The sequence below is a fragment of the Callithrix jacchus genome, chromosome 4, assembly GCF_049354715.1.
Source record: "Callithrix jacchus isolate 240 chromosome 4, calJac240_pri, whole genome shotgun sequence".
In the NCBI taxonomy this organism is placed as follows: Eukaryota; Metazoa; Chordata; class Mammalia; order Primates; family Cebidae; genus Callithrix; species Callithrix jacchus.
The window spans coordinates 23,168,442-23,191,133 of NC_133505.1; the positions used below are offsets into that span (position 1 = coordinate 23,168,442).

Sequence of the window (22,692 nt, forward strand, 5' to 3'; positions counted from 1 at the left end):
ACAGGGACTCCTTTCCCCATTGCTTGTTTTTGTCAGGTTTGTCAAAAATCGGGTGGTTGCAGATGTGTTGTGTTGCCTCCGAGGCCTCTGTTCTGTTCCATTGGTCTGTATCTCTGTTTTGGTACCAGTACCACACTGTTTTGATTATACTGTAGCCTTGTAGTATAGTTTGAAGTCCGGTAGAGTGATGCCTCCCGCTCTGTTCTTTTTGCTTAGAATTGACTTGGCTGTGCAGGCTCTCTTGGTTCCATATGAAGTTTAAGGTGGTTTTTTCCAGTTCTGTGAAGAGGGTCATTGGTAGCTTGATGGGGATGGTGCTGAATCTGTAAATTACTTTGGGCAGTATGGCCATTTTCACGATATTAATTCTTCCTAACCATGAGCATGGAATGTTTCTCCATCTGTTTGTGTCCTCTCTTATTTCGTTGAATAGTGGTTTGTAGTTCTCCTTGAAGAGGTCCTTTACGTTCCTTGTTAGTTGTATTCCTAGGTATTTTATTCTCTTTGTAGCAATTGTGAATGGCAGTTCATTCTTGATTTGGCTCTCTTTAAGTCTGTTATTGGTGTATAGGAATGCTTGTGATTTTTGTACATTTATTTTATATCCTGAGACTTTGCTGAAGTTGCTTATCAGTTTCAGGAGATTTTGGGCTGAGACGATGGGTCTTCTAGATATACAATCATGTCATCTGCAAATAGAGACAATTTGACTTCCTCCTTTCCTATTTGAATACCCTTTATTTCTTTTTCTTGCCCAATTGCTCTGGCTAGAACTTCCAATACTATATTGAATAGGAGTGGTGAAAGAGGGCATCCTTGTCTAGTGTCAGATTTCAAAGGGAATGCTTCCAGTTTTTGCCCATTCAGTATGATATTGTCTGTTGGCTTGTCATAAATAGCTTTTATTATTTTGAGATACATTCCGTCAGTACCTAGTTTATTGAGGGTTTTTAGCATAAAGGGCTACTGAATTTTGTCAAAGGCTTTCTTTGCATCAGTTGAGATAATCGTGGTTTTTTGTCTTTGGTTCTGTTTATGAGGCGGATTATGTTTATAGACTTGCGTATGTTGAACCAGCCTTGCATCCCTGGGATGAAGCCTACTTGATCATGATGGATAAGCTTTTTGATGTGCTGTTGTAATCAGTTTGCCAGTATTTTATTGAAGATTTTTGCATCTATGTTCATCATGGATATTGGTCTGAAGTTTTCTTTTTTTGCTGAGACTCTGCCAGGTTTTGGTATCAGGATGATGTTGGTCTCATAAAATGATCTGGGAAGGATTCCCTCTTTTTGGATTGTTTGGAATAGTTTAAGGAATGGTACCAGCTCCTCTTTGGATGTCTGGTCGAATTTGGCTGTGAACCCATCTAGACCTGGGCTTTTTTTGGGTGGTAGGCTCTTAATTGCTGCCTCAACTTCAGACCTTGTTATTGGTCTATTCAGGATTTTGACTTCTTCCTGGTTTAGGCTTGGGAGGATGCAGGTGTCCAGGAATTTATTCATTTCTTCCAGGCTTACTAGTTTATGTGCATAGAGTTGTTTGTGATAATCTCTGATGGTTTGTATTTCTGTGGAATCTGTGGTGATATCCTGTTTTTCATTTTTTATTGCATCTATTTGGTTATTCTCTTTTTTTTTTTTTAATTAATCTGGCTAGTGGTCTATTTTGTTGATCTTTTCGAAAAACCAGCTCCTGGATTTATTGATTTTTTTGAAGGGTTTTTTTTGTGTCTTTATCTCCTTCCATTCTGCTCTGATTCTAGTTATTTCTTGTCTTCTACTAGGTTTTGAGTTTTTTTTATCTTGTTCCCCTAGTTCTTTCAATTTTGACGATAGGGTGTCAATTTTAATCTTTCCTTGCTTCTCATGGGCATTTATTGCTGTATATTTTCCTCTAGAGACTGCTTTAAATGTGTACCAGAGATTCTGGTGTGTTGTGTCTTTGTCCTTGTTGATTTCGAAGAACATCTTTATTTCTGCCTTCATTTCATTGTTTATCCAGTCAACATTCAAGAGCCAGTTGTTCAGTTTCCATGAGGCTGTGTGGTTCTGAGTTAGTTTCTGAATTCTGAGTTCTAACTTGATTGCACTTTGGTCTGAGAGACTGTTTGTTATGATTGCCATTCTTTTGCATTTGCTGAGCAGTGATTTACTTTCAATTATGTGGTGAATTTTAGAGTAGGTGTGATGTGGTGCTGAGAAAAATGTGTATTTTGTGGATTTGGGGTGGAGAGTTCTGTAAATGTCTGTTAGGTCTGCTTGGTCCAGATCTGAGTTCAAGTCCTGGATATCCTTGTTAATTTTCTGTCTCATTGATCTAATATTGACAATGGGGTGTTAAAGTCTCCCATTATTATTGTGTGGGAGAGTAAGTCTCTTTGTAAGTCATTAAGAACTTGCCTTATGTATCTGGGTGCTCCTGTATTGGGTGCATATATATTTAGGATTATTACGTTGTCTTGTTGCATTGATCCTTTTACCATTACCATGTAATGTCCTTTGTCTCTTTTGATCTTTGATGGCTTAAAGTCTATTTCGTCAGAGATGAGAATTGCAACGCCTGCTTTTTTTTGCTCTCCATTTGCTTGGTAAATCTTCCTCTGTCCCTTAATTTTGAGCCTTTGTGTATCCTTACATGTGAGATGGGTTTCCTGGATACAGCACACCGATGGGTTTTGGCTTTTTATCTAATTTGCCAGTCTGTGTCTTTTGATTGGGGCATTTAACCCATTTACATTTAGGGTTAATATTGTTATATGTGAATTTGATCCTGCCATTTTGATGCTAGCTGGCTGTTTTGCCCATTAGTTGATGCAGTTTCTTCATTGTGTTGATGCTCTTTACCATTTGGTATGTTTTTGGAGTGACTGCTACTGATTGTTCCTTTCTATGTTTAGTGCCTCTTTCAGGAGCTCTTGTAAAGCAGGCCTGGTGGTGATGAAATCTCTGAGTACTTGTTTGTTCGTAAAGGATTTTATTTTTCCTTCACTTAAGAAGCTTAGTTTGGCTGGATATGAAATTCTGGGTTGAAAGTTTTTTTCTTTAAGGATGTTGAATATTGGCCTACTCTCTTCTGGTTTGTAGGGTTTCTGCTGAGAGTCTAATGGGCTTCCCCTTGTGGGTAACCCGACCTTTCTCTCTGGCTGCCCTTAGCATTTTCTCCTTCATTTCAACCCTGGTGAATCTGACGATTACATGCCTTGGGTTGCTCTTCTTGAGGAATATCTTTGTGATGGTCTCTGTATTTCCCAGACTTGAATATTGGCCTGCCTTGCTAGGTTGGGGAAGTTTTCCTGGATAATATCATGAAGAGTATTTTCCAGCTTGGATTCATTCTCTCCATCACATTCAGGTACACCTGTCAAATGTAGATTAGGTCTTTTCACATAGTCCCATATTTCTTGGAGACTTTTTTCATTCCTTTTTACCCTTTTTTCTCCAATCTTGCCTTCTCGTTTTATTTCATTGAGTTGATCTTTGACCTCTGATATCCTTTCTTCTGCTTGGTCAAATCAGCTGTTGAAACTTGTGTATGCTTCGTGAAGTTCTCATGTTGTGTTTTTCAGCTCCATCAATTCACTTATATTCATTTCTAAATTGTTTATTCTTGTTAGCATTTTATCAAATCTTTTTTCAGGTTCTTAGTTTCTTTGCATTGGGTTAGAACATGGTCTTTTAGCTCACAGAAGTTTCTTACTACCCACCTTCTGAAGCCTGATTCTGTCAATTCATCACACTCATTCTCCATTCAGCCTTGTTCCCTTGCTGGTGGAGTTGTGATCCCTTGTAGGAGGAGTGGCGCTCTAGTTTCGGGTGTTTTCATCCTTTTTGCGCTGGTTTATTCCCATCTTTGTGGATTTATTCACCTGTCATCTTTGTAGTTGTTGACTTTCAGATTGGGTCTCTGAGTGGACATCCAGTTTGTTGATGATGAAGTTATTTCTGTTTCTTAGTTTTCCTTCTAACAGTCAGGCCCTTCTGCTGTAGGACTGCTGAGGTCCACTCCGGGCCCTGCTTGCCTGGGGATCACCTGCAGTGGCTGCAGAACAGTAAGGGTTGCTACCAGTTTCTTTTTTTGCTATTTTGTCCCAGAAGGATACCTGCCAGATGTCAGTCTGAGCTCTCCTTTATGCGGTGACTCTTTGGATATAACAGGGTCAGGGAGCTGCCTGAGGAGACAGTCTGTCCTTTATAGGAGCTCAAGTGCTGAGCTGTGAGCTCCGTTGTTCATTCAGAGCTGCTAGGCAGGTACGTTTAAGTCTGCTGCAGCAGAACTCATAAACTCCCTTTTTTTCCCCCAAGTGCTCTGTCCAGGGAGTTAGGGCTTTATTTATGAGTTTCTGTTGTGCTGCTGCCTTTTTTCAGGGCTGCCCTGCCCAGTGAGGAGACAGCCTAGTCACTCTCCGCCTGCAGAGGCTTAGCTGAGCTGCTGTGGGCTCTGCCCATCTGCCGTGGGAACTTCCCTGCAGTCCTGTTCATACGGATATAGTTAGACCTGCCCCGGCAACGGTGGCCCACCTCTGTAATGACAGACTCTCTCTGTAATGGCAGGTTGCCTCGGCAATGTGGGCTCCCTCAGCAATGGCGGAATACCTCCGTAGTGGTGGACTGCCTCAGTAATGGCAGATACCCCTCCCCCGCAGAGCTGGACTGTCCCAGGTTCAGCTGTGCTTGCTGTGAAACTCAATTCAGAGCATTCCAATTGCTGTTTTTTTGTGGGGGTGGGACCAGCTGAGCCTGATCACCTGGCTCCCTGCCTCAGAGCCTTTTTTTTTTTTGAGTTGAACAGTCGACTCTGTCTTCCAGGTGTTCCAGTCGCCTGTTGAAAAGGCGCCGGGATCTGTGTGATTTCCTGTGTGGCAACCCACTGCACCAGCTGAAACAGCTGTGCTGAGATTCGTGGCGCTTTTTTGCCTGGGAATCTCCTGGTCTGGCTCCCTGGTTCAGTCCCCTTTTTAATCTGTTGAATGGGTCTCCCAGGAGCTCCAATTGCCAGCTAAAACAGCACCCAGACCCGTGTATTTTGTATGGAGAACCGCCGCGCTGGGGCACCGGCTAGAACAGCCGTACTGGTGACCCATGGGGCTCCTCCACCTGGGAATCTCCTGGTCTGTGGGCAATAAAAATCCATCTGGAAATGCGATGTCCACTCACCGTCTCCACTTTTGCTGGGAGCTGCAATCCTTAGCTGCTCCTAATCGGCCATCTTGGATCCGTCCTCTTGGTTTTTGGTTAGGTTGGTGGATTTTTTTTTTTCTTTTTCAGAATGTTTATAATGTGCCTATAAGTTTGTAATGGAAGCAATAAATGCAAATAGAAAATTTATCTGAGCCTCCTACAGTGAGTACACTAATCACAGTGGTATGGGCAGTTCATCTGTTGCCCCAAAAGAAACAAAGCCCATTTTTAACACTTGGATGCACTGTCACTATATAGTCAAGCAAAAGCAAGATGAATTCTTTTTTTTTTTTTTTTTTGAGACCAGGCTGGAGTGCAGTGGCACAATCTTGGTTCACTGCAACCTCTGCCTCCCAGGTTCAAGTGATTCTCCTGCCTCAGCCTCCTGAGTAGCTGGGTCTACAGGTGCCCACCACCATGCCTGACTAATTTTTGTATTTTTAGTAGAGACAGGGTTTCACCATATTGTCCAGGCTGGTCTTGAACTCCTGACCTCAGGTGATCCGCCCACCTCAGCCTCCCAAAGTGCTGGCTTTACAGGCATGATCCACTACGCCCAGCCAAGATAGATTCTTAATAGAAAGCCCTTGAAAGTATTTCTCCTTTTCAGGGACCCAGCCTTTCTCTTTGCTATTTGTAAAACCTTGAGCTCCTCTCTGCTGCCAAGTTGGAGCCAGGCTGGTGCTCAGTGCGGCCACTTCTGCTCTACCCCTTTACCTCTCAGGACTGATGCCCACAAGAGTCCAAGCTGCCCCATTAGATCCTGACTCTGCCCTGCCAGAAATTCTCCTCTGGCTTCTACTGGCATTTAGGTGAGCATGGGTGCTCCGCCACTGCTTGCAGGCTCTCCAGGATCTCTCCCTCCCTGCTTCGCCCCATCCTGTGCTGCCCTCCAGGCTTCCTGGCCAGCCACCTCCCCATCCTCTACCCAGCCAGGCTTGTCCAGGAGCAGGGCCTTGGCAGTAATTCCCTCTGCCCAGGTCTCAGCCCTCATCTTCCCTGCTCTTAGCATGCCTGACAGCTCCCCTCAAGGAAGGCCCCACACACCCTGTTCTGTTCTAATTATCTTCAACACTATGAGAAGTTACCTTGGGCTGGCACAGTGGCTGATGCCGGCAATCCCAGAATTTTGGAAGGTTGAGGTGGGTGGGTCACTTGAGGTCAGTAGTTCAAGACCAGCCTGGCCAACATGGTGAAACCACTTCTAATAATACAAAAATTACCTGAGTATGGTGGTGCGTGCTTGTAATCCCAGCTACTCAGGAAGCTCAGGCAGGAGAATCACTTGAATCCAGGAGGCAGAGGTAGCAGTGAGCCTAGATCGTGCTTCAGCCTGGGTGACAGAGCAAAACTGTCTCACACACACATACACACACACACAAGGAAGTTACTTTGTCCTTCCGTTGCCCCTCACCCCTTGTGAATGTAAGCTTATGACAACAAGAATTTTAAGTCACCAGCTCACCAAGTGTTAAAACAGGACCTGGCACATATGGTAGGTGTTTCATGTGAATTACTTAATTATCACATTGTGAAGTAGGTATCTCCATTTTGCAAATAAGGAAATTGAACACAAGTTAAATAACTTGACAAAAATCCCTCAACTGTTAGGTGGCAGAGCTGGACACAGGTTTGTGTGTGTCCAGAGCCTTCATGGGATGGTGTCGCCTCACTCATTTATGGAGGTTCTTTCTCCAGGGCACCATTCGCTGAACAGCCGGGAGAGGATAGAGGTTGAACTGCCATGCTTTGGGTTCACAGATGCATGGCTCTCTAGTGGGGACCTGCAGGGTTATGGATCACACTGCTGCACCTTGAGAAGTTGAAAGGGCATCTTGATGTACACTGCAGCTAAACCAGGAAGCATTTACTAAAACGAAAGCTTCTGGAAACTGGCAAGCAAGTGTATAGGTATTGCTGTAGATGGTTTCTGTGAAATTGCATTAGGTGAGTTCCATAAAGGGAAGTGAAACAATAGGTCACAGCTGTAGCTTCAAAATAAAAAGTTGGTTTCTAAATTTAGTGAATTGTAAACTTCACTATTTTCTCCTTAAATGCATAGTGATCAAGTTAACCAGATTCCCAGTGGAAACAACTATGTGACCTATCACAGGCACACAAAAGCTACCAAAGGAAAACTGCTCAAGCCCCCTGTGAGTAGAGCCTCCCGTCAGGACACCAGCTGTGTCCAAGCATTTATAAAAGTAGGCTGGGCACAGTGGCTCACGTCTGTCCAGCACTTTGGGATGCCAAGGCAGGCAGAACACCTGAGGTCAGGAGTTCAAGACCAGCCTGGGCAACATGGGGAAACCCCGTCTCTACTAAAAATACAAAAATCAGCCGGGTGTGGTGGTGGGTGCCTGTAGTCCCAGCTACTCGGGAGGCTGAGGCAGGAGAATTGCTTGTACTTAAGGAGGCAGAGGTTGTGGTGAGCTGAGTGTGCCACTGCACTCCAACCTGGGTAACAGAGTAAGACTCCATCTCCAGATAAAGAGAATATTTGTAAAAGTTGGCTGGGCACAGTGGCTCATGCCTGTGATCCCAGTATTTTGGGAGGCCAGGTGGGAGGATCACTTGAGCCCAAGATTTTGAGACCAGCCTGGTTGACATAGTGAGACCCCCCCATCTCTGTTTTAAATGATATGTATTTTTTAAAAAAAAATTTATAAAAGTATACTTCTGTGTTACTGAGTCAGTCTCACTCTGTTGCCCAGGCTGGAGTGGAGTGCAGTGGCGTGATCTCAGCTTACTGCAACCTCCACCTCCCAGGTTCAAGCATTTCTTGTGCCTCAGCCTCCCAAGTAGCTCTGATTACAGGCACATGCCCCCACACCCAGCTAATATTTTGTATTTTTAGTAGAGACAGTCTCGCCATGCTGTGCAGTCTGGTCTTGAACTCCTGGCCTCAAGTGATCCTCCCACCTCAGTCTTCCAAAGTGCTGGGATTACAGGTGTGAACCACCACACCAGTTCTAAGTTTCTCATAAGGGAATAATTAGTTACTTGTGTCTGTTTTTTGGTTTGATAATTTTAAATCCGAGTGTTTCCCCTCTGCAAGAGTTCCCCAAATGATGTGAAAACATTTCAAAGCATACCTGGTTATCCCCAGGCTCCCTTGATGCCCGTCAGATGAGTGTGTTTTGCTGCCCTCTGCTGCTCATGGATAGTACAGCAGTGACTGAACAACCCATTCCCCGGTCTGCCCCTTCGTACTGCCTGAACGAGCTGGAGAGGCCTGGGAAGAAGACAAGATTGTTAGGAACCATTCTCTCCTAAAGCAAACCACCTACTCCAGCGGGCCCAACAGCCTGTGCTCCACCCTCACCCCAGAATTAAAATGAAAAATGCGACCATCCTGGTCAACATGGTGAAACCCCGTCTCTACTAAAAATACAAAAATTAGCTGGGCATGGTGGTGCGCGCCTGTAGTCCCAGCTACTCGGGAGGCTGAGGCAGGAGAATTGCCTGAACCCAGGAGGCGGAGGTTGCGGTGAGCCCAGATTGCGCCATTGCACTCCAGCCTGGGTAACAACAGCGAAACTCCGTCTCAAAAAAAAAATAAAATGAAATGAAAAATGCTGCTTTTGCTAAGACAAGAGTGAAATAATCTTGGATTTTAATTTGAATGGTTTGTGTTGGTAGAAGATGAATGCTATGAGAAAGCCTGCAGGTCACCTGTAGCGCTGCCTGACCACACTCAACATGTGCTGTCTAGATGCAGCTCGCCTCCCGAGAGAGCAGTCTCTGAGGACGGACAAAGCTGACTTCTGTCCTGTCCATACACATAGACACACGGGATGACTTTGGATGAATAAATCAAATACTTTCAGTGTTTGGACAGTCAGTAGTGTAGTCTGATGATTAATAGCTGTTGGAAGTGAGGCACGATAGCTCCAACAATAATCCTAGCCTGTGTAATTCAGCACTTCAGGAGGCCGAGGCAGGAGGATCTTGAGGCAAGGAGTTTTGAGCCAGCCTAGGCAACAGAGTAAGACCCCATCTCCACAAAAAAAATTATGAAAATTAGTTTTTTATGTATTAAAAAGAATGGCTGTTGGAATGAGCCGCTGTTTGAATCAGAACTTACCCGCTCAATGGCTAGATAACCTTGGGCAAGCCACTTGTCCCGGCCTGTCTTTTCATCCGTAAAATGGGGATAATAGCTGCAGTTATTAGTTATCCTAGGAATATAAAGCCCTCACTGTATGTCAAATGTTGTGACTTTAAAGGTCCCATATGTTAAGGAAAAGCTGATCCCAGTGCCTGGCACAGGGTAGGCTTCGAATTTTCACCACTAAAAATATTTATTTCCTCATTACATAAGCCATGTTTATTTGTCAGCCAACTGAAAACCACCACCAGCAACTTATTCCTCCCTATGAACTTCTGGTAGAGGCTTCTCATCTACTTAATCCTCAAGTTGGAAAGAATATTAAGAGTCATCTAGTCCAGCTCCTTACTCAGTGCAGACCCTCTTCTATAACCACCTGTGTGCACACCTCTACCTGGCCAGGTGGCCTGTCTTTGGACAGCTCAAATATTAGTCCTTCTTGAACCAAAACCAGCTTCCCTGTTGATGTCCTGGTTCTGTTCAGCAGATCTTAGAAGAAAAAAAAAAAGTCTGCCCTCTCTCCCTTACAACAGCCCTTTATGTTTGAAGAGAGCTATTACATCTTCCTTTGTCAAAAATTATGTTATCCAGGCCAAGCCAAAACATCCTGCAGCCTACATGGGTCCTTTAAAAAAGATGTTCCCGGGCCGGGCGCAGTGGCTCACGCCTGTAACCCCAGCACTTTGGGAGGCCGAGGTGGGCGGATCACAAAGTCAGGAGTTCAAGACATGGTGAAACCCCATCTCTACTAAAAGTACAAAAATTAGCCAAGTGTGGTGGCACGAACCTATAATCGTAGCACTTTGAGAGGTTGAGGTGGGTGGATCATGAGGTCAAGAGATCAAGACCATCCTGGTCAACATGGTAAAACCCCTTTTCTACTAAAAATACAAGAATTAGCCAGGCGTGGTGGTACATGCCTGTAATCCGAGCTACTTGGGAGGCTGAGGCAGAAGAATCGCTTGAACCTGGGAGGCGAAGGTTGCAGTGAACCAAGATTGTGCCATTGCACTCTAGCCTGGGCAACAGAGGGAGACTTGTCTCAAAAAAAAAAAAAAAAAAAAAATTAGCTGGGCGTGGTGGCACGCACCTGTAATCCTAGCTACTCAGAAGGCTGAGACAGGAGAATTACTTAAACCCGGGAGGCAGAGGTTGCAGAGAGCCAAGATTGCACCACTGCACTCTAGCCTGGGCGACAGAGTGAGACTCTGTCTCAAAAACATATATATATATATATATTCCCATACAGCAGTTTGGTTTTCAAGGAAACTGCCTTTATTAGGATGATGGGAATTGTTTGACTCCTTGAAACCTTACAGATTTTATTGAATTTTGTAAATTCAAGGGTCCAAGTGATGAGATAAAAGATGAAAATGATTGCTGTTAGCTCTCCCTCCAAAAACGACTTCAACAATTCCTCCCTGCTCATGTTCTCCATTTGAGATAGGTTCTATTATCACCATTTTAGAGCTGAGCAAATTGAGGTATAGAGTGGTGAGGCCACTCAGCTAGTGAGAAAGGCAGCCAGATATGGACGTGGGAGGCCGGCCCAGGAGTGCCCTATCTCCAGCAAGCGGAGAGAGGTTTAGTTTCTTCCCTAAACCACTTTTTCCTGCAGTATTTCCTGTCTCAGCTCCATCACTTCCAGAAGAAACTTCCTTTTTGCAGACCCTCCACCCCCCTGCCTCCTAACGTATCCAGCTCTTCTGCAGCCTGCTCTGCTCCAGGCCTCGGGAATGTAGCAAGCTGTTGGTTCCCGTGTGCTGCCCCGCGTGGGTGTGTGCCAACCTTTGCCTGCAGTGCTGTGAGAGCCCAGCCCCATTCTCCCAGCTGCCAGTCTGGTCCCCTTCCAGCCCACCACCCAAGCTGCTTGTGTGGTCATTATCAAATGGCATTCTGACCCTGTCGCTCTGTCCTGCTGAAAACCTAAAGGTTCCCCACAGCCATCAGGACAAAGGCCTCCACCATTTGCCTCTGCCTGCTCCTTGGCCCCTCTGTGTCACTGGTGAGTTTGTACTCCAGCCCAGCAGCTCATTCCCTGTGCACACCACACTGGTGCCAGCTCCTGCCTGCACAGACTGCCCTCTCTACCAGACACCCTGCCCCCTTCAAACTTACACAGAAGTTACAAAACAGTACAAAGAAATGCCCTATACCCTTCACCTTCACTCAGACATTGCTTATTGCACCACAGACAAAGGCACACACCCACCATGCGTATTTGTTTTCTGGGCTCTTGGGGAGTAAGTTGCAGACATACCAGTCCCCTTTCCTCCAGATCCACCAGTATTTAACCGCCTAAGAACAAACTTTCTCTTACATAACCAAACTGCAGTTACCAAAATCAGGACATTTAACATTTACGTCATGTTTTCTAAACCACAGGCCGTGTTCACATTTCACTAGGTGTCTCTAATGCTCTGGACAGCTATTTTTTTCCTGGTGTGGGATCCTGCAATACGTTTAGTTGTCATGTCTTGGCCTCCTTTGTTCTGGAGCAGCCTCTCTGTCAGCACCCCTGGCATTTGTGAAGAGTCCAGGCCAGCTGTTCTGCAGAGAGTACCCCCGGTAGAGTTTGTGTGATGCTTCCTCCAGATTAGATTCAGGTTCTGCCTTTCTGGCACAATAGCCCTGAGCAACGCTCTGGCCTTCCCAGCTCAGCATCTCGAGGGCCACATGGTTGCTGCTGGCTTGGCCTATTTTTGATGTGGATACTGATGACTTGGGAACGGGGGCTCTTATTTTTTGCAACCTCCTGTTCATGACCCCTCTCCTAAGAAAGCTTGCATAGAGCCCTCCAGGCACCCACAGTCAGGGGAGGTGTCTGGTCCCTCACCTGAGTTCTGGGCACAGAGCTTCAGCTGCACTGACCGAGCCATCGTGGCGTGTGTCTTCCCCCACTCCACTGCCAGGCTTATGGAACCACATCTCGCTCACGATGGTGTCCCAGCTCCGATGGGCCTGGCACATAGTAGGTGCTTAATAAAGGTGTGTTGAGGCCCAGCGTGGTGGCTCACACCTGTAATCCAAGCACTTTGGAGGCCAGGGTGGGCGGATCACCTGAGGTCGGGACCAGCCTTACCAACATGGTGAAACCCTGTCTTTAAAAAAATAATAAATAAATAAAGGTGTGTTGAGTGAATGAAAGAATGAGCGAGATTTGGGAGCTGATTCAGTCACAAAGCAGAAACCTCCCAATCTCTCCAGATGGGTTTTTGTTTGTGGTTTTCACTGCTTTACTCGTGAAGCATGGCTAAATGTTGGGGCTTCTTTTTATGCCAGATTCTCACTGAAAGCATGAAAGTCTGATCAAATCCCAAGAAAAAAGCATGGTATTTATCCTTCCTCTGGGGAATCACAGAATGGACCATTTTAGAAACTTCTAACCCATTCTAGATTGTTCCATGTTTCTTCATGGGTGTGAGGGGAGAGTCTCTGGGTCCTTGATCATGGGGGCTATTTGGCCGGGACAGAGCAGCAGAGAGTCTTGGGCCCCCCGCCCTGCTGCCTCTCTCCAGCCACATGCTTCAGGCACCAGTAGGGAAGTGCCTGGCGAGGTGTCCAGAAGCCTCTCAGGAGGTCACTGTCTCCGTTTGCTCTTTCAGGCGCAGGAGGAGGGAGACGCACTGACAGCATCTGACCACTCCTGTACTCGGGCGCCTCGTGGTCTCCAGGTGCAAGGCCAGCGTTTCCACCGTTGCTGCTCCAGGACCTCCCCCGGAACAGCCGTTCCTGGAGACCCAGCCATCTTTTCTGTACCGTTTTGCAATCTGGGAAACTTAGGACAGCAGCAGCCCACTCAACTGGGTCCTCACCAGATGGCTCTGGGAAGTCACCGCTGGGCATGGCTGTGTCACTAGGCCTTTGTGGCTGATGAGTAACAGCTGTCATGTGTTGTTTCTGGGTGGGGATTTCCCAGGAAACCAGTCATACTCTGACAGCCAGTAGGATGGGGATACAGGTCCCGCCAGTGAGGACTGGCTGAATCATGCGACCCATGCAGTAGGCCCCTTGGGTCAGCTGCACTGATGGTGACTGAGGCCAGGAAATAGGGGACTCTGTGTGAAGCCTGCCAGCCCCTGCCATGTGATTGTTCAGCACATACCTTAGAGCTTCCACTTCCGTCTCAGGACATTTTCAAAGATGAGCATCCTCAGGAGGGGTGGCAGGTAGGGGGGCATCTGGAGGGACCTGAGGCACAGGGAGAGCTCGGTGCCCAGGCCGAGCAGTGCCGCACATACACACAAATTATGCCTGCAAACGTGCGTCACGCCTGCAAGACCAACGGGCTCCTTCCAGCCGGGCTGCCTGAGGCCACTGTCCATGTGCTGGTGCCCATTGTGGGCTCCGGGGCCCTCTGTCCTTGTGCTGACATGAATGGAGTTGAATTGCCCTGAATTGAATTAGAGTAAAATAAATTGAATTGAAAAGCCTACAAATAAGTATGCATCTCTTGCTGAGTGCCAGGCCCTGGGCAGTCACAACTGAGTAAGACAGCACCTGCCTGTCTTCACTAGCTGGGCCCATAACTGATATTATGGACTTGCAGTAAGAACACATTGGGGGTTGCAGGTGGCAGTGAGGAGGAGGGTGAAAGGTTTCAGGAGTGGGGATCTCTGAGCTGAGCCTTTGAGAATGGGAGTGGGGATTCTGGAAAGAAGTGAAGGTAAAAAGGACGCGGGGGGCCAGGCACGTTGTCTCACGCCTATAATCCCAGCATTTTGGGAGGCTGAGGCAGGCGGATCACGAGGTCATGAGATTGAGACCAGCGTGGCCAACATGGTGAAACACCATCTGTACTAAAAATACGAAAATTAGCCAGGCATGGTGGTGCACACCTGTAGTCTCAGCTACTCAGGAGGCTGAGGCAGGAGAATTGCTTGAACCTGGAAGTGGAGGTTGCAGCAAGCCAAGATCGCGCCACTGCACTCCAGCCTGGGTGACAGAGCAAGACTCTGTCTCAAGAAAAAAAAGAAAAGGACACAAGACACAGGACCAGGGAAGCAGCAGGAACAGAGGCGAACTGCATCTGAGGAGAGGACAGGAGGAGGCGGAGACGCAGAGCTCACCTGCCACCTGATAGAGGCACACACAGTCACAGGTGGAGAGAGGCATCACGCAGCCTGTGAGCCACACACATCAGAACCACCCAGAACACGCCACATACCTACTCCAGCAGAATCTCAGGAGCCGGCCCAGGAACCTGCATTTGAAAACAAGCTCTACAAGTGAATTCAAAGATTCACACTGTGTTGGGGGCGGGTGCTGAGCCTCAGTCAGCCAGTCGGGTGGGGGCAGGGGCGGGGGGCATTCAGTGATTTGAAGGCCAGTGGCCTGCCAGGATTCACCCCTGGCAGGTAAGTACTTTTTGCACTTCACCACACAGCACAGCTGCTGTGGAGGACTTGTCCACACAAGACTGCTGGGCTCCACCCCAAAAATTTTGAGTCACTCGGCCTGGAATAGGGCCCAGAATTGCTTTGCTCATCAGTTCCCTGATGGGTGATGCTGGTACAGGGGCCTCTGAGAAAGAAATGGATTGGAGCGAGATGGAATCAGCCAGACTGAGGGAAGCTCTCACTGGCTCTCCTGAGACTGAGGTGACAGGACAGTCGAAACATTTGATTTCACCAGATGCGCTCCCTTTGACTAACCTAACACCATGTAAGCACTTTCTCTTCCATGTATGTGCCCATCCTAGGATTAAGCCTTCCGCAACAGTGGTACAGTATCTGGACATGTGACAGATGCCCAGTGCTCCGATCTGAAGATGGGTGAGCCTGGTCCCCGCCGGGGGTCTCTTGCTCAGAGAGATGCCATCTCCTAAGCGACCTGTGGCTCTGAGGCCACTCAGGAGCATTTCTAGGCATCCATGCCGTGCCTTGATTCCAGCACCCAGAAATGCGTCTGGTGTTTCCAAGGTCACAGGTGGAAGCCCCAGATGTCCCTTGGAAGGCTGTGCTGCCATCACCCTTGGGGCTTGGTCACGTCCTGGATCAAGGGGTGATCATTTATCAGCAGTCTACACAGGATTGGAGGGCCTCTGGAAATGACAGTGTCCCACCAGCAAGGAGCTCAGCACCGTGCTCAAGCCCAAAGACACAACCAAACCAGCTTCCAAATCCCATCTCTGCAGGTCTATGGCTGGGGCTACTCGTGGTACAAATTCTGCAACAATCAAGAGAGGAAACTACATGTTAATTTGAATGGGGGAAGTTTGACATAACTGTAACACGTTTAGAGTAGCGAGGAGTTGGCTAGTAAGAAGTAAACTCCATGCTGGGCTCACACCTATAATCCCAGCACTTGGGGAGGCTGAGGCGGGTGGATCAGGAGTTCGAGACCAGCCTGGCTAAAATGGTGAAACCCTGTCTCTACTAAAAATAGAAAAATTAGCAGGGTGCAGTGGTAGGTGCCTGTAATCCCAGCTACTTGGGAGGCAGAAGAGGGGAATTACTTGAACCTGGGAGGCGGAGGCAGCAAAGAGTCGAGATTGCACCATTGCACTCCAGCCTGGGTGACAGAGCCAGACTCCGTCTCAAAAAAAAAAAAAAGAAAAGAAAAAAAAGAAGTAAACACCAATAATCTAGGAAGAGCAACTATGAGGAATAGCCTCCCATTCAACCGCTCCTTCACCCAACCCTGAGCCCTCATTTGAGAGAGCACTGCCCAGACTCGCCAAAGGGCTGAGAAGCCCGTTGCTGCTGCAGTGGGACTTGCTGGATATCTGCTCTCGGGGGCCAGGGTTAAGCTGTTCCTGTAAAGGAAGTGCCTTGCTGGAGGAAGTCAGCCACAAATGGCTTGAAGCTGCTGGCTGCTGCTGACCACCATGCACTGCAGAAGCCTGGTGCTGGAGGGTCCATGAGCATGGCAGGAGTCAGCCAAGTGGGCACAGAGGGCAGGAAGGAAAACCTTCTGGCCATCTACCACTGTTCCCTTTGACAAACCTAACACTATGTCAGCACACAAAGGAAACATGTCTAAAGGGGCCAGATCCATTTTCTCAAAGCAGGTAATGAAGGATGAACTTGGAGCTGCGTGGCACTAAATTGATAAGGGGCACAGTTCCCAAAGGAGTCCAGGGCATGGGAACTTGGAACCCTATCATTTCAGAGCTTGTTTGGAGGTTCTTGCAGAGGACCTCTGCTACTCATATACCCTTGACCAAAGACCTGTCCTCCTCTACCAGGAATGGTCATCCTCTTCAACTGAGGGTGCAGCTTTGAGACGGACACACATGGAGCAGTGAGGGAGGAAAGGAACACCTGCCTAGCCAGCCAGATCCGCCGAACCAACCCTGGCCATCATTGGGGTGACAGATGCTGCAGCCAAATCACCCACACATCCAGCAACCCTATGATTTGATCAGAGGAACAGAGGAATTGGAAAGAGCCTCAAGAGCTCCTCTGTCCAGCCCCTCACCACTGCCAAAACAATATCAATCCTCTGAGCAAGGCCACACAGCTTGGTGCAGTGGGAGAGAGGGACTGTGCCACCTTGTTCTCTCTGCCCTCGCACTCTCTTTCATAGGCCTTTTGCATTTAAATTGGACAAACTGGTAGCATCCATTTTACAGATAGGTACCCAAAGTTGAGCAACCCCCTTTAAATGAATAAATATTCCCAATCAAAGAGAGCTCAAGACACACTGTCTAGTTCTAGGACAGAAGAATTTCCTGAGTTTCCCAAAACAAAAACCCCATAACTTTTCTTGTTTCTTTAATTCTATAAAGACATTTTAGTGAAATGTGAGGCCCATGCTGAGTGCAGTGGCTCAAGCCTGTTATCCCAACACTTTGGGAGGCCGAGCCAGGCAGATCACTTGAGGTCAGGAGTTCGAGACCAGCCTGGCCACCATGGTGAAAACACCCATCTCTACTAAAAATATAAAAATTAGCTGGGCATGATGGTGGGCACCTGTAATCCCAGCTACTCGGGAGGCTTGAGGCACAAGAATCACTTGAACCCGGGAGGTGGAGGTTGCAGAGAGCTGAGATTGTGCCACTGCACTTCAGCCTGGGCAACAGAGCAAGATGGTCTAAAAAAAAAAAGAAAAAAAAAAGTCAGGACCAGCCAGCACTTTCCACACCCAGTGTGGTATTGTAGGAGCCCCAAGAAGATTTGTGGATTTGATTTGTAACTTGCCCAGCACAGGCCCTGGACCTTGAACCTTGGGTCATATGTTCTCCTGTGAGCATTAAGAGAAGGGTTTTTGGCCAGGTGCAGTGGCTCACGCCTGTAATCCCAGCACTTTGGGAAGCTGAGGCAGGAGGATCAACTGAGGTCAGGAGTTTGAGACCAGCCTGGCCAATATGGTGAAACCTCCATCTCTACTAAAAATACAAAAATGAGCCAGGTGTGGTGGCGGGCACCTGCAGTCCCAGCTACTCGGGAGGCTGAGGCGGGAGAATTTCTTGAACCCAGGAGGTGGAGGTTGCAGTGAGCCGAGATCAAACCATTGCACTCCAGCCTGGGCAACAGAGTGAGACTGTCTCAAAAAAAGAAAAAAGAGAAGCGTTGTCGTTGTGCTGGTTGTGCCAGTCCCTAATGCTGATGGAGTGTCCTGTGTGCTGTGCCCGCAGCATCTCATGAGACTCCATAGTGAAGAAGCCCCGTTGTCACCCACCTGTCTATCAGCCATATTAGGGACATGCAGAAAGGCCACCAGGGCAGTGCCCTAGTCAGGGCTGGATGCCGCAACAAAGCCCTCCGTCTGGGGGGAGCTTCCACAGTAGAGACGGACCTCGTCGCAGCCCGGAGCTTCCACAGTAGAGACGGACCTCCTCGCAGCCCGGAGCTTCCACAGTAGAGACGGACCTCCTCGCAGCCCGGAGCTTCCACAGTAGAGACGGACCTCCTCGCAGTCCGTAGCTTCCACAGTAGAGACGGACCTCCTCGCAGCCCAAGAGGAATGCCGACAGGGTTGGTGTCCCCGAGCCTCTCCTGGGCTTGAACCGTCTTTTCCCACCCAAGTCCTCACATGGGCTTCCCTCCATGTCTGTGTGCCAAGCTTCTCTTATAAGGACAGTGACAGATGGAATTAGGACCCACCCTAATGGCCTTGTTGATATGGAATTACCTTTTTAAGGGTCCTATCTCAGATACGGTCACATTCTGAGGTCACAGGGGCTTCACCATATGGATTTTGGAAAGTCACAGTTCATCCTATGACAGTCAGTATTTCCTATAGACCTGGTATCTGTGGATAAGGGCTTTGCATGCTATTTAAGGGATACCATCTGAGTTTAAGCCGCCCTTCCTTACCTCATGATCCAGTTCATCTTCAGATAAACACGTGGTTGGACGTGGGAGATAAACATCTCAGCTACTTGGGAGGCTGAGGCTAGAGAATCGCTTGAGCCTGAGAGGTGGAGGTTGCAGTGAGCCAAGATTGCGCCATTGCACTCCAGTCTGGGCAATGAGCGAAACTCCGTTTAAAAAAAAAGAAAAAGTTCTTGGGAGCCTTAAAAACTCTGTGTGGCATGTAGCCCCACTCCAGAGATGCTGACTAAATTGGCCTTCTGGGAAGCCAATCATCATCACCAGGGATCTGAACACTGCCACCTCCATGAGAAGCACCTGGGAAGGGCAAACCTAAAACTACGCCCAGTGGGAAGTCGTTAACTGGAAGCCTTCAGATCAGCTTGGTCTGGGCAAAAACATCAGTCCCTGCACGGACCTTTGAGTGTGAGGCCAAAGCCTGGTGTTCCCACTCACTGCTCAGAACACACTGAATCTCTGCAGGGTCTGAGAGTCAGAGCTCTGTTACAGTCTGTAAAAAGACATAGACTGAGCTGGTCCTGGTGGCTCACACCTAGCACTTTGGGAGGCCAAGGCCTGTGGATCACCTGAGGTCAAGAGTTCAAGGCCTGGCCAACATGGTAAAACCCTGTCTCTACTACAAACACAAAAGAATTAGCCAGGCATGATTGCAGGTGCCTGTGATACCAGCTAATCAGGAGGCGGAGGCAGGAGAATCACTTGAACCCAAGAAGCAGAGGTTGTAGTGAGCCGAGATCGTGCGTGCCATTGCACCCCACACTGGACAACAGAAAAAAAACTCCATTTAAAAAAAAAAAAAGACGTAGACTGAATAGACGCTCTGTGGATGTGATCACCAGGGCCGAGACCTGTGGGCATGGTCACCACAGGGTGAGGCTGCAAAGCGTGACCGTCGGTGGGCAGGTCATCCGAGGCCGTGGTCAACTGGGACTCGGGGTGGGCTGGGGCCTATTTGGGAAGCAGAGTTTGGATGTCATTCCCCAAGCCTTAGAGGCCATTGGAGGTGTGGGGCAGGGAGGCTCATGGATAAAGAGGTGCTTGAGGAACACTGATCAGATGTGTGCCAGCTTCAGCTGTCCTAGCGTCCTCATCCCTAGGTGGGTGCTGGGAAGAAGACAGGCGTCTGCAGGTCCCATCCAAATCCCCCCACCGCCCTCTCCTCACCTCTCAGGCTTCACTGTGAAGTAGGTCAACTTTTTCCAGGGGCAGGAGAATGTGTGGTTCCCTGCTGCTTGAGAGGCTCCACAGAACGAAGGCAAAGACTGCTGCTCGCTCTGTCCCTGCGGAAACCAGGTCCAGCTGGTCCAGTAACCTCCTCCCTTTTCTGAGGTAGGGCTGGGAGTGGGGCCCGCACAACAAACCCAAGGCCTGTCTTCGGTGACCAGAGCTGCCCTTGGGGCTTTCCTCGCTGGGGGCTGTTCCAGCACTCAAGCCTCGGCGCTGCCATGTGGCGCCCACGCCCCCTTCCCCTTCCCCAGTAGGAGGATTGACCCCTGTGGAGCTGCGGAGGCTTGAAAACGCGATCTTCCCTTCTCTGGAAACATTCAAATCCCCCACCCACTGCCCCAGGCCAACGTGTCTGATTGGGCTGGCCTGGGAATTCCGCCGCAGCAGGGAGAGCCCCAGACCCTTCTTGCGTTCTTGGCCACGCAACCCCCTGCCCTTGCCTAGTGATTGCAGCCCCCTTGGTCCCTGGTGGAGACCTGGGTGTGGAGGTAGAGAGGGTCAGGTGTATGTGAGACCTCAGGCATCTGTGGGCACCTGTGTACAAGTATCCCTATGCCTATGGTAACGTGGGCTTGGAGAGCCCATTGGCAGGGCACAGTGGCTCATGCTCTAATTCCAACACTTGGAAGGTGGAGGTGGGAGGATTGCTTGAGTCCAGGAGTTTGAGACCAGCCTGGGGCAACATGGTGAAACCCCATCCCACAAAAAATACAAAAAAATTTAGCCGGGTGTGGTGGTGTGCACCTTGGTCCCAGCTACTTGGGACCGCGATCAGGAGTGTGTATCAGGAAACCAAGGACCCAAAGCTCCAGGGAAGTGAGCCAGGTGGAGGCACCTGCTCCTAGATTTGGTGCTAATGTCAAGTCAAGCCCAGCCACAGGTTCTTAGAAGTTCCCTTCTGGGGCTAGGTAGTTCCCAAAGTTGGGTGAGAGCACCTGTGCTGATATAGGTAGGGGAGTGGCTGCAAAAGCGGGAAAGAAGACCAGACAGGAGGCTTGAAGGAAGATTTTGGTACATATCTTAGATACCAGGGAGTTACCCCAGACCAAACAAAGGCTCCGTTGCAAACAATTTGTCTTAGTGTTAGCTTGAGGGGCAACTAGAGGTACAACTGAGGGGCAGAAATCTGGAACAGTCTTTAATAGCCCTGGTTTGCAAGCTTTTCTGGGCTTTTGCAGATTCTCTAGGAATTTGCTAAAAATGTATATGGCTGGGTCCCACCCTCCTAAGATCCTGAATCAGTAGATCTGAAATGCATTTTTTTTTTTTGAGATGGAGTCTCGCTCTTGTCACCCAGGCTGGCGTGCAGTGATGCCATCTCAGCTCACAGTAACCTCTGCCTCCCAAGTTTAAGCAATTCTCCTGCCTTAGCCTCCCAAGTAGCTGTGATTGCTGATGCCTGCCACCATGTCCACTTAACTTTTTAATTTTTGTAGAGTCAGGGTTTTGCCATATTGATCAGCCTGGTCTTGAACTCCTGACCTCAGGTGATCCATCTAACTTGGCCTCCCAAAGTGCTGGGATCACAAGTGTAAGCCACGGCACCCAGCCTGAAACGCAAACTTTAACAATCAACACAGAGAATTCTCTTTTAGTGGGTAGATGAGTGGGTGGGTTGTCCACACAGAGGCACCTGATATGAATGAGAAAAAATGGTCTTGGAGGCTCTGCCCCAGCTAATGTCTCATGGAGCACAGATGGGCCATCCCTGCAGAGCCCTGCCCAACCCACTGAATCCTGACCCAAAGTTTTGGTGTTCTTTGTTATGCAGCAAAAGAGAACTGGAACAGTTGGGAATTTACTCAGTGACCCTGGGAATATGTGTGCCAAATCGAATCAGTTCCTTGTTTCCTAGGGGCCACGCATTCCTAGTTTTCAGTAACTTCCCTTTCAGTGGAGGACACACACCACCCATGCTCGGGGCTTCTGTTTTATGATTTTTCTGGTGGAGAATTTCATCCCTACAAAAGCACTCAAAGCCAGCTGACCTGGGCAAATTATTTCAATGCTCGTCCCTGCTCTGAAGGAATAAGGATTTTTTTCTTCACAGCTCACTGAACTTGGGTGAGGACAAGAAACAAAAACCACAGGAAAACACTGCAGTGTGCAAAATCCTGTACAAATGCATCTGAGAATGAGGAAGGGAAAAGTGAGGCCCAACGAAAGCAGCAACACTCACCAAGTTAAAACGGTGTTTGAGAAGCGAGATGACTTCCTTAGCTTTCTTTGTATTTTCCCACAGCTCCTAAATTTTCCACACTGAGCAAGGCGTTCCTTTTATGTAAATTCCCATAAAAGAGTCCTATCAGATCCGTGGAGGAAGGCAGGGCTGGGGAACAGCTGAGCCCCTTGCTCGCCCCACAGTCTGGGAAGCAGACGCCACCACGGGGACATTAATTCCGGCCCTGACAGCCAGGCGAGGCTTGAGGTGGCAAACAGCAAGGGCCAGGGATGTCATTTCCCACTGGGCTGTGGCTTCCTTCCCCTAAAAGTAAAATGGGAAAGAAGTGACCGCTTGTTTCTTATTTAGGACACTGACTCCGGCAGCCTAGAATTGGAGAGGACTCTTGTTGTTAAAGAGCAACCTTCAATAACAAGCTTAAAATAAGCTCAGTCATCCTACCTCGATCCTGGCCTCCTCAGGGACGTGGTTATGAAGGGGAGAGGCCCGAGCACTCCAGGCCCAAGGCTTGGCGCCAGAACAGGCAAGCAGGCAGCTGGTGCTGTTGGCCAGTGGCCGATAGCTCCTTGGCCCTTTCAAAGTAGCCTTTGGAATCTTCGAGGATAGCAAACAAGCAGAAACCCCAGACAAGACTTTTGGGGCACTCAGGTTTAGGCAGCGGCTGGGTCTGTGCTAGGGCTGGAGTAGGGACCGTGGAAGGAGCCTCTCTGG

General features: G+C 48.5%; 1 protein-coding gene and 2 long non-coding RNA genes across 4 annotated transcripts in view; 1 reads left to right on the forward strand and 2 right to left on the reverse strand.

Annotated features, from left to right (window-relative positions):
- The window catches only part of SSR1 (signal sequence receptor subunit 1), a 47,326-nt gene extending 33,596 nt beyond the window's left edge, over positions 1–13,730 (forward strand). For both annotated transcript variants that reach the window (XM_035295005.3, XM_008994006.5), the window contains one exon: positions 12,897–13,730. In XM_035295005.3, coding sequence (XP_035150896.2) covers positions 12,897–12,921 — 25 coding nt within the window. In that variant the 3' untranslated portion in view covers positions 12,922–13,730. The remainder of the gene's footprint in view (positions 1–12,896) is intronic.
- Positions 5,147–10,163, reverse strand: LOC144582040 (uncharacterized). The gene is made up of 3 exons (XR_013533780.1): positions 8,276–10,163; positions 6,404–6,513; positions 5,147–5,283 (listed from the first exon to the last, which is right to left on the reverse strand). It is a non-coding gene; the product is annotated as an uncharacterized LOC144582040 (long non-coding RNA).
- LOC103792300 (uncharacterized) lies at positions 12,504–22,265 on the reverse strand. The gene is made up of 4 exons (XR_618956.5): positions 21,979–22,265; positions 19,737–19,852; positions 17,917–18,184; positions 12,504–15,459 (listed from the first exon to the last, which is right to left on the reverse strand). It is a non-coding gene; the product is annotated as an uncharacterized LOC103792300 (long non-coding RNA).
- Between the last annotated feature and the right edge of the window lie 427 nt (positions 22,266–22,692).